The sequence below is a fragment of the Polypterus senegalus genome, chromosome 12 (genome assembly GCF_016835505.1).
Source record: "Polypterus senegalus isolate Bchr_013 chromosome 12, ASM1683550v1, whole genome shotgun sequence".
Taxonomy (NCBI): domain Eukaryota; kingdom Metazoa; phylum Chordata; class Cladistia; order Polypteriformes; family Polypteridae; genus Polypterus; species Polypterus senegalus.
Genome location: NC_053165.1, coordinates 164,500,744 through 164,522,323, shown reverse-complemented (window position 1 = coordinate 164,522,323; position 21,580 = coordinate 164,500,744). Strand labels below are relative to the sequence as shown.

General features: G+C 41.0%; 1 protein-coding gene across 1 annotated transcript in view; it reads left to right on the top strand.

The window, feature by feature from the left end:
- Positions 1-6: 6 nt before the first annotated feature.
- Positions 7-21,580, top strand: part of si:dkey-24p1.1 (uncharacterized protein LOC556718 homolog) — a 40,288-nt gene continuing 18,714 nt past the window's right edge. The window contains exons 1-9 of the mRNA XM_039770623.1: positions 7-137; positions 2,279-2,551; positions 4,055-4,327; positions 6,470-6,727; positions 9,811-10,077; positions 10,381-10,653; positions 14,192-14,461; positions 16,895-17,161; positions 19,649-19,924. Of these exons, the coding sequence (XP_039626557.1) occupies positions 26-137; positions 2,279-2,551; positions 4,055-4,327; positions 6,470-6,727; positions 9,811-10,077; positions 10,381-10,653; positions 14,192-14,461; positions 16,895-17,161; positions 19,649-19,924 (2,269 nt within the window). The 5' untranslated portion in view covers positions 7-25. The remainder of the gene's footprint in view (positions 138-2,278; positions 2,552-4,054; positions 4,328-6,469; positions 6,728-9,810; positions 10,078-10,380; positions 10,654-14,191; positions 14,462-16,894; positions 17,162-19,648; positions 19,925-21,580) is intronic.

Here is a 21,580-nt window from a genome sequence, read left to right as displayed (position 1 = left end):
ATCAGTTTCCTTAGATGATAAATCAATGACAGTCACCTTTACTCCGACCTGGCAGGATCACCTGAAAACTCTGACTTGTCAGCTTAAAGGAGACAACGACAAATGCAACAAAAGGTCATTTGTGCTGCTTGTTCAAGGTACAGTCGTGTCATGATGGCATTAATGGGAGTCAACTTTAAAATGGGCTCACAAGACAGCTTGGGTTTAGGTCTGCGTTCAGTGCCGCCTTCAGAATGTCTTCAGACCCCGTCATATTTTAAGACATTTTGTTATGCTGCAGCCTTGTGCTAAAATTGTTTCTATTCGTTTTTTTCCTTCTTAAAGCAACACTCGATATCCCAGAATGACAAAGCGAAAAGAGGATTTTAGGAATTTTTGTAAATTTATTAAAAATGTAAAAAAATGAAACCACACCAACTCTTTAGAGTCTTTCATCAGTGCTTCGTTCATTCCAGTCTCCTCTCTGGCCGGATTAGGCCGAGACTCTTCCGGACAAGCCGGTGGGCATTCCGACCTGTCATTTGAAGGCATTAATCACGGCACAAAACACAGTGCTGATCAAGCGGCGCTCGACATACTCTACACCAGTGGTCTTCAAACTGCCTAGTGGGGGCTAGCCAGGCTGACTCATGGCCATGGACCCCCTGCAGATTTGGTTTTTTTCTCCAGCCATCAGAGTTTTCTTTTTGTTTTTTCTGTCCTTCCTGGCAATAGGACCTTACTTTATTCTTATTTTTTTTTTCCTTTTTCTTTCTTCATCTTATAAAGCACTTTAAGCTCCATCATTTGTATGAAAACGTGCGATAAGAATAAATGTTGATGTTGTTGTGCACTGAAGGGGCTTCTTGAAGGGGCACCCTGAGAAGTAGAAAGGTAAAATAATTTAAATTACTAATCTAACAAAAGGATGGAACTGCGGCACAGTCGTAGCGCTGCTGCCTCACAGTAAGGAGACCAAGGTTTGTGTGTTGGGTCCTTCCTGTGTGGAGTTTGGATGTTCTACCCGTGGGTTTCCTCCACAGTCCAAAGACATGCAGGTTAGGTGGATTGGTGATGCTAGATGATGCCTGGTGAGTGAGTGGTGTGTGGAGGATCTGTGCTGGTGTTTGGAAGGTTGTCAGTTCAAATCCCGTTACTGCCAGAAGGGATCCTACTCCGTTGGGCCCTTGAGCAAAGCCCTGAATGTGAAAATTGCTCCAGGTGTGCCGTACAATGGCCGACATAACACTCTGACCTCCAAAATGTGATGCGAAAAGACAAAACCAAACATGTGTGTGTGTTTACCCTGGGATGGACTGGCACCCAGTCTGGGGTTTAGTTTCTGCCTTGCACCCTATGCTAGCTGGGACCCTTAGTCTGGATTAAGCGGGTTAAAAAATGATGATGAATATAACAAATAAAATACTATGCTATCTGTCCTGAAGGTTAATTCCAAGCAAAATTTCCTTAGATTTGATGCATAAAAAAATTTAGAGGGCGTTCTTGTTGTTGACATCTGACTTTCCCAAAATGTCCTCCTCTTCCTCTGCCCTGTGGAGCCTCGTGCAGTCACTGCAGCCTTTTCATGACCGTCAGAGTGCATGCTGGTCACACAGGAGTCACCCTCTGAGCTCACGTTCTTCCACTAAGATTAGATGGTGAAGTCGTCTTGACGCAGTGGCTGACAAGAGAGCCCAGTTCAGCTCCATGTAGCCCAACATCACGCTCCTCTGCAGCGCCAGCTGTGACTTATTATTTATTTATTTTCTGTGTGTCTTTTTCTGATATTCTTTCTTTTTCTTCTTTTGGCTGTGAAGTCATATAATGTTCCATACTTACCTAAAAATTAAATATGTTTTGAATATACACTTTATTCATTTTCATTTCCTTTCTTCTGAAATAATATCCTATTCTCAAAGGACAACAGTGTTGGAGCTTCTTCTCTTCCAACAAAAAATCTTAGTCCAGTGTTGTCGTCCATTGCTCTGACTTGTAGGGGCACCATGAAGACTGAGGACCACTGGGTCTCCACAAAACAGCTCAATAGAGACAAGGTTTGGCACAAAAAGCTTTGCATCTTAGTTATGGAAGCTGACATTCAGACAAATAAATCGCACATGATTCTTTATCTGTGATTTTTAGCAGTTAAATTTAAAGGAACAAACCTTCCTAACGATGCATCCTCTTCAGGCCACTATTTGAGACTTTATGAGATTTCTGCAGCATCAAAGGCTTTTCAGTTTGTCACTTTGTGTCTCCCTTCACGTCTACGTTTATTTATTTCTCTTTTATTCACCAGGCTTTCCAAAGGAAGTTCAAGTACGGTTTAACCACACAGAGAACAATGAAGTTAAGGAGAATGAGACTCTGACCGTAACCTGCGAGGTTAAGCACAGCCATCCTAACGTTATTTTTTACATCTTCATGAGGAACGAGGAAGACCTACAGAATGGCAGCTCCTCTGAATTTGTGATCAGTAAAGTGTCTGAAAACGACGCTGGGGAATATTCCTGCAAAGCGTGCAATAAAATTGGAAGTACAATGTCGCCAAAATTGAAACTAGATGTGCAATGTAAGTAGAAACCAAGACAAGTGTATCTGTACAGAATGTAGTGGTGGGTGAATACAATGTGTGGTGGATTAGGTGGGGAGTCCAGTGGTCCATTGAATACTGGGATGTGTGGAACAGGAGCAGAAAATGAGGGTTGGGGTCCCAATGGGTACCTTGGTCAGTGTTACTGGCTGAAGGACGTGAAATGTGAAAGAGGGCTAAGATAGGAAAGAGACATGGCTACCACGTCTGTCTTCTGGTGTCCTCCAATTTATGGGAAAAAAAGCTAAGTGACGGTGTCACACTCTATTCCTTCTCCATTTTCATCCAGCACAAACCCGTAAAACATTTCCCCACACTTGCACACATTAGCTTCATCAAAAGAAGCAGGATTACAGAATATCTTGTTTCACAAAATACGGAAGCCTTGGTACACAGTAGATTGTTATTAGAGGTCCCAACACAAACAGCACATACAGTATGTAGTAATATAATCAGAAGGAGTGTCGAGGTGAAAGTAAGCAAACGCAAGGAAACCGTTAAAGAGATAGAGAAGCACCGGCAGAGAGAGACCTACGTGGTGTGCCAGTATGGGACGGGGAGCCCACCAGGTACAGCAGAAGACAGAGCAGGAGATAGGGACTGGCACCTTGGGTACCCTATACCATGATACCCCAAGTCACTACAGGCAAGTAGTGATAAGCAAAATGATTTGCATAAACTGAAGCTGCGGTGAAGCTCGATGTTTCGCTTCACAAAAAAAAAAGTCCACAAAACAGACGGTGTGTCATTTCCTGGGCATTTTGTGCCATTGACATAAGAAGAAAGGTGTTTATTTCCTGCCTGTAAGCGTCTCCACAAACGAATTACCAGGTTTATTTAGTACAGAAAAAAAGTGAAAAAAAAACCCATTTACCTCTAGTAAAGAGTCATCTTTGAACAAAAACAGATAAACACGGAGCCCAAGCCAGATAGGATGAGAAGGACTGCTGACATAAAATTTGGGCTCCAGGAATTTCACATATAAGAAGTGATGATGTGTTCTCACTACTCAGAAAAGAGCTCGACCGATCTCCTCCAGTGCTTGACGTGGGCCGATCCTCCGCCTTATTCTGTCCCGGCCCTTAGGAGTCCCGGCAGTTCATGTATCTGTGCACTTCCCACAATGCACTTCTCACTACCAACCCTGATGAGCTTTCACACCTACAAGGGCGACCCCCCACACCCCCAACTCCTCACTTTAGAGATTGTAATGTAACATCAATATTGGGTCTGGAATATTAAATATATAGAAGGTGGAAGAGGAGGAGGAAGCCGACCACCAGTTATAGTTTTCCACTTTGATCATTCAGATGAGGTTTTGTACATTTGATTACATGACTGTATCTTCATATTAAAGTGAAGTTTTAATCTAAGTTATGCACCAAGTCATGCTTCAGGAAGACTGGTTTTTTCGAGCACAGTATTACAAAATAAACCAACGTCATTTATACTTCACTCTTCATGTTATTTTTGCCTTTTCAGACCCACCTAAAGAAATGGAAATCAATTCTATAGAAGACAAAGACAACCTTAAGGAAGGACAATCCGTCACTTTCAATTGTAACTTCCAGAGAAGCAATCCTACTGTGACCAAGTATGTTTGGTACAAAAACGGAATCGCAGTGTCCAATGAGAACATGGAAAAGCTAACAATAAAGAACATCTCCTATACGAGCGACAAGGGGAAAATTGAGTGTGAAGCTCACAATAAAATAGGAGGAACCCGGTCAAAGCAACTGACGTTAAATGTGATGTGTAAGTTGAGGATCAATACATTTTTTAGTATTTTCCATATCTGTGTATTGTAATAAAAAGAAAAAATAACAAAATTTAGATCTGAGTCATCACCCAGTAGTAAACCTCATTTATTTGGCCAGCTGAAGAAGCCCAAAATAAAAAAGGTTGGAACAAAGAGAATTTCAGCCAGCGCTGCTCTTTGGCGTCTTTTTCAGACATGAGCATTCAAAATAACCGGAGACCACTGGGGATGTTGGCTCTTAAATACCCCGGGATCCAAAGGGCGGGACTTCCTGTGGTAGTAGAGGTGACATCAAGGTTCCTCAAGCCTTCTTTCGTCAATTATGAGGGCAAAAGAAGGAAAAGCATAAGTGACACCGCCAACCTGTGGCTCGGGGTGGAATTACAATTAATGTACGAACCCTGAAATCATTTTCTACTCACATGTGTGCGACTGCCTTGATCTGTTACAGCTTATCTTTAAAGGACAATTCTCTTTTTAGTTTGATCTTTACTAAGAATACCAGATGCTGGATGTCTGAAGTATCTAAGTCTTGCAGTATAATAATAATAATTTACAGTAAATCATCTAAACTCAGTTCTTTGCTTGGTACAGTATATACTGTGAATAGTTTCAGATGTCAATACTATTTTTTCCACTTGTTTACTTTGAATTTTATTTAAATCATAATATTTATAAATGTCTTCAGCACTCTTGTAAATGGAAATCCTCTGGTTAAAAGTATATTCAATCTGGGCAAACCGAATTTAAAGTTTATTGTTAAAAAATCACGATACTGACGTGGCAGCAAAAGAATCATGGCAGTCCGTGAGATCAAATTAAGAAATGGACCAGGAAGTGAAGGAGAGAAGAACTAAAAATTAAAAAACAAAGCTGGAAAGCAGAAACTTCTAAGATGACCAAGCTGTATTGCTGTGGACTCGCACAACAAGCCATCTTAGTCTGGAGATTCGCACTGAGATTACCACTGGTGGTCAACTGCAAGGCCACAATGGCTGGGGTACATCAGCCCCAAGAAGTGGCCTCTCTACAGCTTTAGCTTAAGAAGAGTCCTTGGCCTCAGCTGCCCAGAGTCTTTTTCTAAACCCTGCAAGTGAAGGGCTTCCTGGAGACTCATTGCAAAAACACTCGACATGTCCACGGTGCAAAGGCCGCCGACTATGCCAAATGTATTGTAGTGGACTCACACTGAAAGCCATATCAGTTCGTAGACTGTGATCACCACTGGCTGGCAACTGCAAACTCACAACGTCTGGATTACAACGACCCTCAGAATCCACTTCTCTACAGCTTCAGTTTAATGCTAGGATTATCAAATAACTCAGAGAGTGTTTCTAAACACTGTAAATGGAAACTCCAGCTGAGCTTTCTATTCAGTCTTCACCATCCTGTGCAGCGCCACAAAACTCTCTACCCATCCACAGTGCAAAGGCTGCTGACTACGCCAAGTGTATCGCCATGGACTCTCACCCAAAAGCCAGTTTGCTGACTTGCACTGTGATTTCCACTGGTGGTCAACAGCAAACCCACGGCATCTGGATTACCCTCAGAAGCAGCCTCTCTACACTTTAGCTAAAGAAAATGGATAATTTCTAAACACTGCAAGCAGAGCACTGCAAACAGCCGTGGACTCACACCATAGCCATCTCAGTCCGCAGATTTACATGGTCTTCTCATCCGGCATCAGAACCTGACCTCATGCATGTTTCTTTGGCTGAATGGACACAAAGCCCCTCAGACACGCTCAAAACAAGAAGAGTGAAGGCTGTTACACAGTAGGGGGGCAACTTCATATTAATGCTCATGGTTTAGGAATGGGATGTCCAACAAGCTCATAGAGGGTGATGGCCAGGTGTCCACAAATTGGCCATATGCTTTAACTGGGTAATCCAATCCACAAGAAAATGAATTGGCTTGCAGAATGCACACACTAATTACTAGTCATTGTTCAACAAAAATTGTATTGCATATTCCTAACGCTTGCTGAAAGCTACTTGCAAAATAATTCATTTTCATTTATAGTGAATATTCTTAATAATGTTTGAAATGATGAAATAGCACCTAATAACTTGCCAGTTATTTTTATTGTTTGCTAATTTATTCATGCTATAAAGCAGAAATCTAATTTTATCTTATAGATTCGCCGAAAGAAACCAATGCATCAGTGAATAATCCCATTATTAAAGAAAACACGAGAGTAACAATCAAATGTGTCACCAAAGCCAACCCACGGGCTTCTTATCACTGGTTCAAGGATGGAAGGCCCTGGAAGAAGGCTGAGGCATCTGAGTATATATTTAATAAAATTATGATATCAGACAGTGGGAATTATTTCTGCCAAGCTTCTAATCAAGAAGGAACTCAAAACTCATCAGTCATTCAGCTGGATGTGATATGTAAGTGACTCCCGCCAAGGAGTGAAATGCAGTTCCTCAAAGGAATTTTGATTATTTGTAAGCAGCTTTCTTTTGGCATTGTGACTCTCATCCTGGTTCAATATAAAAGTAAAGCTGTGGTGGAATCACTTACTGTATGGCATATCACAAACACGTCAATAGTTATAGAAGTAAAAGATGTTTACCTGTTGTTTTAGCACTCCATCAAGGGATGACGTGGCCTTTGGTGTCTCCCCGTGAGTCACTTAACTGACTTAAAGGCCTACAAGTCATAATGGGCTCAAACCGGCATGATGCGGAGATCTTATGCGATTCCCAATTGCGCTTCCAGGTTCAAAACAGCCAGGCACCAAGGCACACTTCTGAAACCACTGCAGCAGAAAAGAGTGAAGTGAGAAGAGCGTCGAGTTTATAGGGATGAAAGTAGAAACATGAAAATGAAAGATAGAGTGAAAGAAGGTGAATGTGGATGAGGTGATTACAAACGTGAATGATAAAGGTCTGAGAAAGTGAAACTGCACCCTGAGCAGTGGTGGACACAGTGGTGTGTGACTTGTTAAAGGGTAACCCTAGAAAATATGAGTGAGGATTGGCTACAAAAAAGGGCTAGCGGTATAAGACTAAGGTCCTCACCGCCTGGGCTCATCTTTTTGACTGGTCTTCGTACTGGTGAGTACTGGTGAGTACATCTGCACTGCTGAACAATTTAGTATAGTAGTAAAGCAAAGTGCTCCATTTTGTACGTATCTGTGAAGGCCGCTTTCATTTTTTAGGGGAACTAATCTGTGGTTGTGGGCGCTCATTTTCTCCTTATTGTCTGTGTGCTCATTTGTTGGTTATTTTTCTGTCCACCCTTCGTGAACCGTCTGTGGAGGAGAAAGGAGGAAGAAGCAAAGTCTTTTTGTATTTGGTGTATTTTTCCATTTTGAGCCCTTGTAATTATTGTAAATAACCCCTGCACTTATTTTTTTGTTTTCTGTTAATGTTTTTGCAATGGTTAGGTTAGGTCAGGTTGGGGAGTATGCATCCGTACAGCACGTTGCAGCACCAAACACACAATGAAATAACTTGAGACCCCCCCCCACTCCATGCGGACACATGGTCCAGTCCCACCCTCTGGAAATTACCCTCTATCTGCCAAGGCCAGGTGTGACATGGGCATCCCCTCGGCCTGGTCCTGCCACTCAGAGTACCTCAACAATTAGGATCCTATGAGCCGGATCACCCTCAGGGAGTTGCGCCATATGGCCATAGTGCCATAACTGATGCTTCCTCACAATGCAGGTCATGTGCTTCATTCGGGACTCCATGAGCAACACAAAGTCAAACCAGTTGTGCCCAAGGGTTCCTCGAAGATACACAATACTGAAGACGACCAGTCTTTGTCTCAGGTCACTGGATAGCGTCCATGTCTCACAAACAGGAAGCACCAGGATTCTAAAGACTTGGACCTTCGTACTTTTACAGAGATATTAGGAGTGCCACACACCCCTTTCCAGCGACCTCATGACCCCCCTATTAAATAGTTTTTGGCACATCTGGAATAAACCTAAATTCTGTTTTTGAACAGTTGTCATTGTCGATGTCTCACTTGTCCCATCCCCTGGTCGGTCAGTTACAGCGTTAGGTCCCCAGAGTCTGAAAGTGTGCCATTGCACAGAACAACACACAACGGTCGTCTATAGACTTGAACATTGACACTTAGAACAATGAAGTCAAAAATGAGCAAAGGGTACTCATTTCAATAATATTCTGCTCTGGTACAACTAACATGATAATCATGGAAATGAAAGAAAATGTCAACCTGTGTGAAAAGAGCAGGCCTCCAAACAAGAGATCTGTGATACCAGAATAATCCCGGAAAGATGCAGAGCCCTCCATTAGTACTGGGAGAGTGAAGTCAAAACTATTGTTTGTAAAGCATACACAAGCAATCAGTATTTTAGATGTTGTGGTCTTTAAGGGGCATCACTGATCGCTGAATTTCAGACAAAACTGCTCCGACTCAGAGTTCATACAATGCTGTAATTTAAAGGAGATGTCTTTAAAATCCAGATGAGATATGCCCTCCTACTCTAGTGACGTGGAAGAAACACTTCCAGGTCAGGAGAAGCCCCCTCAAAATAGGGACATCTATTCTTGGCTGCTCCCTCTGGTGGCACCAGTGGTAATGCACATGTGTACGTTTGCATGATCCAATAAAGGAACACTACCACCTAGTGGATTGAGAGGGGAGTACATCCCTGATAGGCAGTCACCTCTTTAACTTCCACATTGTTGGTCCACCCAGGAAAAGGGGACACAAGTCACCCCAGTCAGGACATTCATCCACATTCATTAATCCTGCATTCACTGTTGCCAGGTCCACAGTTTCCTCGCCCAATTGGGTTATTTTTGATTGTCATCTGTGGAAAGAAATTTCATGGGTTGCATTTTTTGGGCAACATTTTTTAAAAACAAGGTGGTATTTTGAACTATTTTTCAACCCCTAACAGCATTTTTACCAGGTTTTTCATCCATCTGGGACCCTTCCAATGCTATTCGTGTTTGTATGTGTTCTTTGTCACTGTGACATGTCCACCATTGCTGACGGTACTGCATATGACCATCTGATCACTTTGAAATATCTCTGAGGACATTGGAGGGCTTTGATGGTATGTACCTGACCCTCTTGCTCTGATACCGCTCCCTATATTCTGTTGTATAATTGGGCTATTTTTGGCCAAATTTGTAAGCTGTCCTTGGGCTATAAATTATTTTGGGATCTGGCAACCCTTCGTCCATTATATGAACCTTCCACCCATTCCATAGAGGAAGCCAGCCCATGCCTGCCTTCCATTACAATGAAAATATGAGGATGTAAGTGAGGATACAAAATCCCGCTGTCCCAGAGTATTCAGCCCCTCATTTTTGTCTTCTATCACTCTAAAGGGCATTTCCAGCAAATATCGGAAATAAACCAGGGTTTAATGTGTGTTACGGTAGTGCTGGCTGCAGCAGCATGTCACTTTAGCTACCCATGTGCTCTGGAAGGAGGTGGAAAAAAACACATCAAATATGACGGGCCATTTCTTGTCTTTCAGATGCCCCCAAGGATGTTCAACTCAAAATGAATCCAAGTTCGATGGTAAAGCAAGGAGACCTGGTCTTGTTAAATTGTACCATAGGAAGAAGTAACCCGACAGTGAGCTCCGTGACTTGGTACAGGAATTCAGTTGAAATTAAAAGAGGAACGACAAGGAGTTTAGAGTTCAAGGAGATACATCATAACCAAAGTGGCACCTACTACTGTGACGCCACAAACTCTGTTGGAAAAAAACAATCAAACACAATTGAAATGAATATTTTATGTAAGTTATGGCAACTCATCTTTAATAGATAGCAATGAATGGTTCTCAAATCGGAAGGCATAGAAGAGAGAGACCCTGACTAATGTGTAAATTAACCAAAATCCACTATTGTCTGTTTTCATCATTTTCATGCTCCTCACTTGGTGGGCATTTTTTTACAGATGCATAACCCACATAAGTGCAAAACATCAATTCTGCCATAACGGAGAATATCATTTTTGGACAGAGGAGTTGTTTTGAAGTAAATACTGTAAACTCTGCACAAAACGCATTCAATGACATTTTATTTGTTTTTTTTTCCAGATGGACCAACAGAAACTTATATTGAAGCAAATGTGAAGACGAATCAAGTGAAAGTGGGCCGCAATATCGTCTTAGAATGCCGTACAAGCAGTAATCCTGCATCTCACTTCACGTGGCATAAAAATGATTCTGGAGGTTGGAAACAACAAGAACCTGTCGGATATCAGCTTACATTTCAGCAAATAACCATCAGTAACGGGGGCTATTTTTTTTGCACAGCGGAAAATGATATTAACTCTGCAAACTCCAGCATCTTCCACTTGGATGTCCTTTGTAAGTTCGTCTCTGCTTTGCTTGTGTTTATTCAGTACTAGCTGTGTAAGCCTGTGCTGTAAAAAGCCAGGACTCCTAGAAACTATTGAAATCGTCAGAAAAAAAAAAACTGAAATGCAGAGTCAGCGGTTTCGTTTTATGGATGTGCTCGCCCCCTTTGTCTATCCGCGGCTAAGCCAGTTTCCCTCTCTCGTTTGTCTTTCCTCAGCAGTTTCATTTTGGCAATGGAGTCGCTTTCTTTCAGCTTCATGCTGTATCTTTGCACTTCTTTCGTCTCGTTAACTTGGGGCCACCTTTCCGGCTCTTTGAGCTTCATGCCATTGCTGTAGCCTTGTACTTCCAGGCTGGACAGACAGACAGACACATACATTTCTGCACGTAGACGTTTCTATGTAATACTAGCTGTGTAAGCCTGTGCTGTAAAAAGCCTGTGGAAATCGTCAGAAAAAATATGAAATGTAGAGATGTCAGGTAATTGAAAAGAACAACTCTGGGCATCTCTCTCCTAGGACAGCGTTTCTCAGCCTTTACATATTTGCGGCCTGAGTTTTCGTGACAGTTTTAATCACGCCCCCCTAACATTTCTTTGAAATGTAGATACAAATTTTATTATACCTACTTAACTTTTATCGACTATATTTATTGTTCTAGTATCAGAACATAGTTTAAGTTCATTTGTTTTGGTTTCAACAGATGTTTTTTTCATATTTTTGATTCTTGTTTTCTTTTTTTCACATCTTTGCGCCCCCCTTTTTGTTACTTCATGCCCCTAGGGGCCCGCCACTGTCCTAGGAGGATTTGTCTTGCCGACGCGATCGCATCGCTTGTGCATTAGCGGGAGGAGAAGTTAAAGGGATACCGTTTTGGCAATGTTAGCAGCTAAGCGACTTTGCCTTTCTTCGGAGGTTTCATTTTGCTGAAGTGCTTGGCTCATTTGTATTATTAATTAATACTAAGCGAGTTACTGTTTCTCTTACCCCGACTCCATCTCTCATGTCCAGCCCAGACACACACACACACACACACTTCCACGCTTAGACGTTTCTATATAAGACACAATGAGGCTGCGATGGCCCTCTTTGGTCATACAAAGCATTAAGACCCACCTTACTGGGTCCCACCAGATGAAGGCCATCGTCTTAGAGAATACGGCTGTTTTTAACTTTTGGAGTGCTTGGCAGGCCATGTTGGCCGCGCTCACCTGACCACGCGATGCACTTTAATGACGTCGCAGCCCACGTTTAAATGGTGGTGCACTTCAAACTAGTCCATCAAGTAACATTTCAGACAGCACTTTCTCCTTCACACTTATAGAAAGCTTAAAAAAGGAATTGTTTTATTATTCCTCAATATATTTTAATCCCAAAATTAATTATTCAACTGTTTGTTACTGATTTTTTTACCTATGATTTGGCAGTATGGAGGTTGGGATATTAAGGAATCCAGTTGCAGTATGTCATGATTATGTTTGAAGGATTTTATCTTGAAAACTCTAACATCTTGACCGTTAATTTCAGGTCCTTCTATCGCCGCCAATTTGAGAGTCGTCGTCGGCTCCACATCTTGCGTTTCTAGGGGCGTGGCTTCAAGGGTCGTTTAAAAGGTCCTTTCGTTATCCAGTCTATGGTTACAACCTCTTAAAAACAAGAATTCTCACGACTTTCATTCCATTAGTTCTCTCTGCCCGTTTTCTCAACTTCATTTCTAATCTATCATTAGAATTTAGTTGCTAGGTTTATTTTTATTTCTTTTGGTTTCATTTTTTATGTTCATCTCCTATTTAGCTCAGTAAAATATCCTCAGCAGGACACACTATTCATTTTCGGGTTTGGTTTGATTTAAATGAACTTCAAAACAACACACGGTATCCTGCAACATTATAAAGTTTCACATGGATACCACCATTGAAATCCATGGACAAACAGAATATCGTGAACTAGGAGTCCTGAGTGTTAAAGATTTCCAAAGCACGTAGTTCCAAATGCTTTCATTAATGCCCACTACAGGGGGATATCACCATCAAACACTGGTTAGTAAAAAAAAAAAAAATACATATGTATAAAATATAATATAAAATACTGATTCTTCACAAGTGGAATTCCAAACACAATGAAGCTTTGTGGAGCACAAAGGCAAAATGGAATTGCCTGAAACACAAAGTCAATGTAAATGAAACACATCCCAATTCAGATTCCAAAGCAAGAGCAAAAAACAGAGCAGAAAGTCAGAAAAACAAACCCAGATAATTCACAAAAATGACACTAAACATAAGTACGCTCACCGATTTTCTGTTGGATTCACAAATGAACCACCAGGGACTGCGGTAGACCATCTGCGTCTATCTATCTATCTGTCTATCTGTCTGAACTTATAGGGTGGAGAGCAGGTGGTCCCGCCTCTTGAGGGACCACCCACAAAACATAACACAGGCAGCTTATATACTTAAACAATATCAAAAACAAAGAACAATGCACATAAGCAACATTCAATAATCAACATAAATCAAAAATGAGACGTAAAATATAACTTTGAACCCCAGCCAGGGAAGGAGCCCCGGGTGAGACGTGACACAGAAGTAGTGAAGGATGTCACTGCTGTGACTTTATACGAGGTGTGTCGTGTCGTAAAATGATGTCACTTCGCTGGATTGGCACGGGACCACCTCCCAACAACCCAGGAGAACACAACACGGTGGCAAACTTTCTAGAAAATGACACATGAAATGAACACAAAAATGTAGCAATAATAAATCACAGAAATGAAATCTGCACAAGTCCAAACCCCAAATTGTGACATGCAGTGCCATCTTTTATAGGCAGGGCAGAATGACTCACACTGGCAAACGACCAGCTATGGGGACAGCATCCACTAACAACACAGCCACTTCTCTTATAAATATAATGGGAAACGTGGTACTTGACTAAACTGCTGCTTTATCAAATAAGAATATTTGAATTTAATCTCATCATTTGTATTATATTGTCACACTATCCACATGTGTCTGTCTGTGTGTCCATCTGGTTATGCTGTCTCTTTAAAGTCCAACAGATGATAAATCAGTAATATCAGCACTGACTTTCTAAATTACTGGCAAACACGAGATGCACACACTGCATGGTGCACTGCAAACATTAACGCTGTGGTCTGCATTGATTACTTAGATGGGCAGCACAGCCAGCCTGCCAACCTTGGAAGGGTGTAAATAAATATACATGCCAGTGTAAGACAAATGAAGTCTCCTGTTTCATATTCCCCTTCATTGTTCTTGCCAGCCTTGGGTGTCTCCACCAGTCTTTCCATTGTCAGACAGTTAGCCTTGTCCCATAGCTGGACTTTGTAAGCAGATGTTCATCAAAAACATTAAAACCAGTTTGGAACAGAATTTTAATCAAAAAGAATTTTATGTGCCCGGGTGGAACAGTGCTTAGAAAACATGATGACTGGTGGAAGCATCTCTGGTGATCTGAAGTTAGTCAGCTCGCAATGCTCATTTCTGAAATTACGTTCTTGACCATAATTTGTATGCATTTCTTAACAGATCCACCAACAACACCCAAGATGACCTTTGAGAACAACGCGAGAGAAGGCTTTCAGGCGTTCATAGAATGTCAAGTCGAAAGTAACCCTCCCGCTCAACTCTCCATATCACACATTGATAAAAAGTCCAGAGATGTCAAAATGATGCAAGACACCAACGCTCTGAAAATGTGTTTCATGAACTTGACAAGCAAGGATGCAGGACAATACCTCTGTACAGCGGACAACACGGAGGGGAAGAGCGAAACCAAAGGAGACTTCATCGTCAAGTGTAAGTCATGGACATCTATGTGTATTGGTTCAATTTAAAGAAATCCGTGAGGACATTTATATCAGTGTGTTTTTTTTTTTTCATTTTATATTTCATTAGGCTTAAAGTAAGTTTAGATAAAAGAAATCAAAATAAGCAAATGTTAATTTTGTTTTTAAAAATCTATTGAAAAGAAATATCAAGTGTTAGCAGTGGAGTCTTTCTCATAATTGGGTTATATTCTGCTTGTTCGTTTCTCTACATTTACCATATGCACATAATATAAAATGTTGGAATATAAAGGCAGGACAACCATAAACAGTTGGGACACCAATGACAAACTCCATATAATTAATAGAAAAATGTATTGCAAAAAAGAAAAAAATAACCAGAATGACTAAATTAACAGCCAGCACTGCAGTAAGACATCCTCTTCAAACGAGGACTCCTCAGACACTGAGCTACTGCTGGTGACGTCCTATTTATATCAGCCCTGGAGGAAGGGGCGTGTTCATGGAGGCGGAACCAGAAGTGACATCACCGTTCTTCATGCCATGGATCTGCTAGTCTGTAGAGCAGGGGATCCCAAACTCGGTCCTGGGGTCCCATGGTGGCTGCAGGTTTTTTTTCCAACCAACTTCCATTTTTCATTGGACTTTTAGCCTAATTAAGTGAGTTATGATTTCCCAGTTTATGTGTTTTTGGAGTCAATGTAGAAATGCAAAATTAAGTTTGGTAGATTTTTATTAAAATGTACTTAGCAGTTATATAGAGAATATGTAGTTTTTCAACCTGATTTTCATTCTGCTTTTCAAAGTGTCCTGGTTATTTCATTAATTATTTTACTAATTAGCAGGTCTGACACTGAAGTCATTGCCGCTTTCATCGCCCCGGGTGTCTGCCCTGCCATTTGTTAATTGTCACTATTAGGGATAATTGAAGGAAGCAAATTACACAGGAAAAGGGGAAAATAATAGGACAACAACAAAAGCGAGTTAAGCATTTCTAGCTTTAGAAAAAAATTGAAATATTTCTAAATGTCTTTTAAATATAAAAACCATACTATGGTGTTTATTTGAATGCAGAATAAGAGAAGAGTAAAGAAGCCAAGCTAATTCAATGAGATCAGTTGTTATCGATTATTATCACCGATTGTGCATCTGGTTGGAAGAAAAACCTGCAGCCACAGTGAGCCCCCAGGATCGATTTTGGGAACCATTGAGACAGAGAAACAAGAGGCATTAGGAGATAAATGTTCTTTTATTTTATCCGTCCACCTCCATGTTGACCTTTTACCATTGGCTAAGATTAATTATTAGTATAAACAGGAAGATAAAGAAATTAAGGTGTGAATCATCAGTTAAATTCCACAAAATACCAAATATGTTTGACTCTGAAGAAGGCTCTTTGTATCCTTGGAGGGGATGGACATCACAAGTGGTTGCTGTTATGGAGTCAAATAACACTGTGAGAGTGGCATCTGACCAGCAAACACCGGGGCACCAGACTGAAAGAAACAGAGCGCTAAGTGGAAAAACACATTAGACACAGGATGCTTTTTTATTTTATTTTAATGATCTTGTCTTGTTAATAATGAACTTCTGCTAGTGACCGTTACCATGGACACCCCCCTCTCCGCAGTCCCATGGGCCCCATGCACCCACACCGCCTATAGTTATATTATGGTGTGGTGGACAGTAGGAGTTTGGGGAGCTTCAAAACACGAGGTGATGTTCTTCTTCCTAGCATTTGTCTTCTGCTGGTCCTGTGCCTTGCATGTCAGTCTCCACTTATTCCAATCCAAGGGCACTGCTGGCTATTCACGTGTCTTGTATCTGCCGGCCAGGCCAGTGCTTCTTCGGTCACCCATGTGCTGTTTTCCTTGTGGACTGAGACTCTTGGGGTCTCAGCAACCAATTGGTCATTACTGCTGATCATCTGTTGATACCACTGGAGGCACACTTCAAGCACTTTCTCCGTGATTTGTGCCATGCCCATAATCCTCTGCACATCTTTATTCGTAACTTGGTCGGCGAGGTAAGACCAAGTGTCTAGTGGAGTAGGCACATTTCCCTGACATGGAGCACCTGTTTGTGCTTCATACAGTGTGACTGAGTGGACAACAGTCCTATAGATCTTCACCTTAAGTCAAGTCGGTAGGTCACATAGGACTCCAGCAACCAGGTGCCACTCATGGCTGACATTGACCTAAGCTACTTGAAATGGGCAATTTTGCTCAGTTCTTCACCATTCATGTGGAGGGTACTACCTGTCTGTGGGCCGCAATCCACGTACTTTGTCTTCTTGATGTTACGCCATTGTCTGTACTCTCCCAACCTTGATGCCCCCTCGACTTTCCATTATTTTGGAGAAATTGACGAGTTTTGTTTGGCCAAATGGTATCTTCTTGGTCAAGATTGCTCTAACGATCTAGTGTTGTATGCTTGATTTCAGATTCACCAAAAGATGTGTCACTTACCATATTGACTTCAAGAGTAATTGAAAACAAACCGGTCAAGCTTGTGTGTGACAGCGTTGCGTACCCACCAAGCAGCAGGTACAGCTGGTTTAAAGAGCAAGGAGACTCACAGCACAAAGTGGGAGACAACAAGGAACTCTTCTTCAGCTCCGTGTCCATTCAGGACTCTGGTCAGTACTTCTGCACTGCAGATAACTCCATGGGACAGGGACACTCGAAAACATCCTACCTGGATGTGTTATGTAAGTATCGTTTGCTACGATGACCAATGAAGGTAAAGAGGTTGGACTCTGCTGCATTACAGCTGCCCATTTCCCTTTAGAGTGTGTAGTTTTAGTGTCGATCCTTTCACTTTTCTTCCACCCTTTGTTTTGAGAGCACCAGTAGAGTTTAACAAACTACCAAATGAGCGACTCTGGTAACGTTTTATACACAAATGCACATTTGATCAGTTTTAATTTGAGATCTCTGCCCGTGATGACCACCTCCTTCATGTCACTCAGTCTGTACTTCATGCTGCCAAACGCACTCACAGACTGCAGGGTTTCCTTCTGAGTTCAGCCAACAAGAGCTGAACTCCCTCCTAAATGATGGAGGCACCGCACTGACGGCTCGCTGATCTTCCGTGATTATTCACTGTGGGATTGTGCTGTCAAAGCAACTTCCAGGTCCATTCAGACAGAAAGTTGGAAGAACTGCAGCCTTCAGATTCGTGTTTATGTTGGCAGGCTATCTCTGTTTTATAGCAGAGCAATATGTCCTCCCGAAGGACTGAACGCTTCCTGAAAAAACAATTAACTAAACAGGAGGAAAAACTGTAAGAAGGGCCATTTAGTGTCAATCCAGATTGTGACAGTAAATTAGCAGGGTGACGCCGCACATCTTTAAGAAGCCTTCTGTTACCTAATTGCTTAACTGGCACAACGTCAATAAGAACTCACTGACCATATTGAATGGGCATCACGGAGTAAGAAAACGGCCCTAATTGGCTCAAAAATCAGAGTGACATAAATCTTGTCCAACATTTAGAATAAAAGTAAAGTAATTTATTAATAAAAGTTCTTTGTTGGGCTGAATGGCCTGTTCTCGTCTAGAGTGTTCTAATGTTCTAATAGCAGTTTATCAGTTCTCCAAATTGAGCAGACTCCACCAGAAATTAGAAGAGAATGTGAGCCATCGGAACTTGCCAGGATCTGCCAGAAGATGGCATTCAGACAGAGGTCGGCACGCACGTTTTAGAAACACTAGGCAACGACACACTTGTAAAAAGATATTGATAAGGCAGAGACGGAATAATATTCATAACAAATATTGTACGTTACATGGTGGCTCCATCTACAGTACATTGAGAAGCCATAAGCTGTCAGCCAAAATGACATTTTTGGTAATGCAGCTTTGCAATATGTTTTATCTTGGTGGAGTAATATATTACTCAACATTCCCCTTTTCTATTATAAATGTGTAGCCTTTGTCAGAATGCCTCCAATCTCACAGACCTGCCACTGTATATAAGGTATTGTACCATAAAACATCTCCTCACCTTCCCTTCTACATTTATAACCTCAGGCAATTAGGTGTAGTAAAAGATAAGCAGTGTTTACACTTAAAAATAATGAATTATTGATAATATCCATAAATAATAACAATGAGCAAAGTACAAGTAAACACTGGCAACCATACAACCTGATAATTGCTGATGTGTAGTTTCAGGTGGCACACTGACTTGTCTCTAGTTAAGGTCGCCATTTTGCGGTCAGCTTTCTTCAGAACAGGCCGCATGCCTGTCTCAATATGGTTGCCCAGCTGTGCTCTTCATTGTGTTGTCCATTTCAGTTCATGGTGTGTGAGATGGTCTTTCATCAGTTTGGTAAGAGAGAGAAAGCAAGCAAATTTTTAGGTTTGCTGTCCAACCCCTAGAGCCAATAGGGCATCACGATACTTAAAGGCTTTTGATACAAGCCAATTCCAAACAGCCATACTTCAGACCAATGGGGGAACAGAATACCTTCACATCTGCCCCCAAAACCATATGTTGAGTTGGAGTTTGCCAGCTAGGCAGTCTGGCTTTCCTGTGGGGGTTGATTGAGAAGGTCCTGCTGGGAAAACTTTGCCAGACTTGATTAAGGCGGTTCCCCCAATCCTGTCATAAAATTCAAAGAGACTCATTCCTAAAAGCCGGGGAAGGGGTTCTTAACCATCTAACCATTGCTGTTCTTATTAATGATAGGCATTAGTGTTACAAATTACCATTAAAGACATACAAAATGTGTATCAGTGTATATGCAAAATTTCACACCATAACACAATATGTTATATCTTCACTATGCGACTCTTCAGTTCCAGCCTTGGGGGGACAAAATTATTGTCTGTTTTTTATACCTTCATTGTTATCACTCTTTAATTTAATATTGCTCTTTATCAGTATGTGAATGTCCCCTTGGGATTAATAAAGTATCTATCTATCTATCTATCTATCTATCTATCTATCTATCTATCTATCTATCTATCTAATAGCAATAACTTGGCTCTGTTCTGTTTTATTTCTCTTCCCTTATAAGAAATGAAATCTGTATCGTGCACAAAAGAATAATATTCATAAGAGTGCAAAGCTCATTGAATACACAGAGCACTGTGTCACACAGAGTTTTGGTGGAGCTTCATAGCTCTGTTGATGTCGCTAGTTGTTCCCCTCAGTTCTGAGCTTCACTGCTTCTCTTTTCGTTTAACAGATCAACCTAAGAAGGTCAGGGTCCTGCACAACATCGGGAGATCTGGCGTGAAACAAGGAGACACCATTGTCCTTTCCTGTAGCTGCGTCAGTAACCCCCCAGCGAACGTGTACATGTGGCACAAGATCACAGAGAACGACATGAATAGCATCGTGGACAATGAGCAGAACATCACAATACACGACTTTTCAGTTCAACACGAGGGTTACTACTACTGCACGGCCCACAATATCGTGGCAAGCGAATCGAGCCAGCAAATATCCCTCTTTCTTTTCAGTAAGTTTGTCTTATTCTTTACAAAGTTGAACCTTTTACTGAGAAAGGAGATTTAGTTTGACAGCAGAAAGATGTGGAGGAAAACTACAAACCAAAGGGTCATCATGCAGGGCCATGTTACTCTCCGTTGCTATGGTAATTGTCAGTCCTGTGACTGGCATTTGTGTAGAGTTTGGTGTCACAAACCCACCAGTATAAAACTTGGCACTGCTCTTCATTTGATAGCAGAGGTTTAGTGGCAAATCCCTAAAAGATCTGCTTGTGATCTCGGATTGTCTTGTGGTTGACCTTTTGGGCATTTTTTTGTTTGACTTCCACTATTTGGTTTCATTTTGATTTTGACTTCCTGGTTACAAACCTTTCTAACTTGTTTTTATTTTTCCTTTGGATTTTTCCCTCAGGTCATCTACTGGTCTGTTTCTCTAACAGAGCAGCATTGTCTTTTTTTCTATCTTGGCAGTACATTTGCTAGTTCCTTGTGTTTATCTATTTAAATTTTCTCTGTTCGGTGTGGATTCCATTATTAGGTTTATTGAGTTTGGAAGGAGAAAATTTCTCAACTAGGTAACAGTCGTCAGGTGCAGTGACTTGTCTGCCTGCAGTACCCGATGGTAAGATGGACTTTGGGCAGCCCTGCTTTGTGGCCGTGGCATTAGCTCCTCTAACAGTCTTTTCTGCCCCGTCCCCATTGTTTCTTTTCTTAGGTTTTTGGATATTTGGATTTGTTCTTAGGGTTTGGATTGTAGATGTAGAATTATGGGCCTTGTAGTTTTTCCATTACTTTTGTGTAGTTTTATTCTATTCTTTAATATTTTACTTACTTTAGAAATTTTGCTTTATTTTGCATTAGAGTTTATTTTTATCTTTTTTTTTTTGGATTTTTGATTTCTAAATTTATTTTTTAAACCCTTATGCTCGTTTTCTTGCCAACCCAAGGGGGCGGGTGCAGAGTGCCGGCTATCCCACATCTGAGCAACTCGAGGGGCATCGGGGTGCCCCCTTGTTAGAGAATTATTTTTGTATTGAAAGAGATTGTATGCAGAAGAGTATGTGGGGCACGGAAGGATGACGGTTTGGTCCTCATTTATTATTATCAGAAAATCGGTTACTTGAGTATTTCACTACAAATGTCTCTTTTAAATACCAATCAATAGTAAAATGTAGCAACAAGTAAAAGTAAAAAGTACAAGTAAAATGTAATGAAAAGTAAATAAAAAATTAAATTACAATAACACCTAATCAAAAACAATAGTATGAATTACTTTATCCTCTAATTGAATGTAATGAACTCCAAAAAAAAGAAAATGAACAAAAAAGAGCTGCATATAATTAAAATGAAGAACAAAGAGAATTGTCCAATGAACGACAAAGAGAAAAATGACCCCAATAAAACGCAAACAGAAAGGCAAACAAACAACATTTATAGAATGTAAGTTAAGCCATAAAGTAATTCATAATATTGATTTTGACGAGGTGTTAATATAATTTATTTTTTTATTTACTTTTTTACTTTCAATTTTTACTATCTTTTATTATTCATTGCTATTTAAAACAGACAGTTGTAGTGAAATACCCAAGTAACTGATTTTCTCTCTATAATAACTAAGCCCCAAACCGTCCTCCTCCCGTGCCCGCTTACTCTTCTGTGTGCCACCT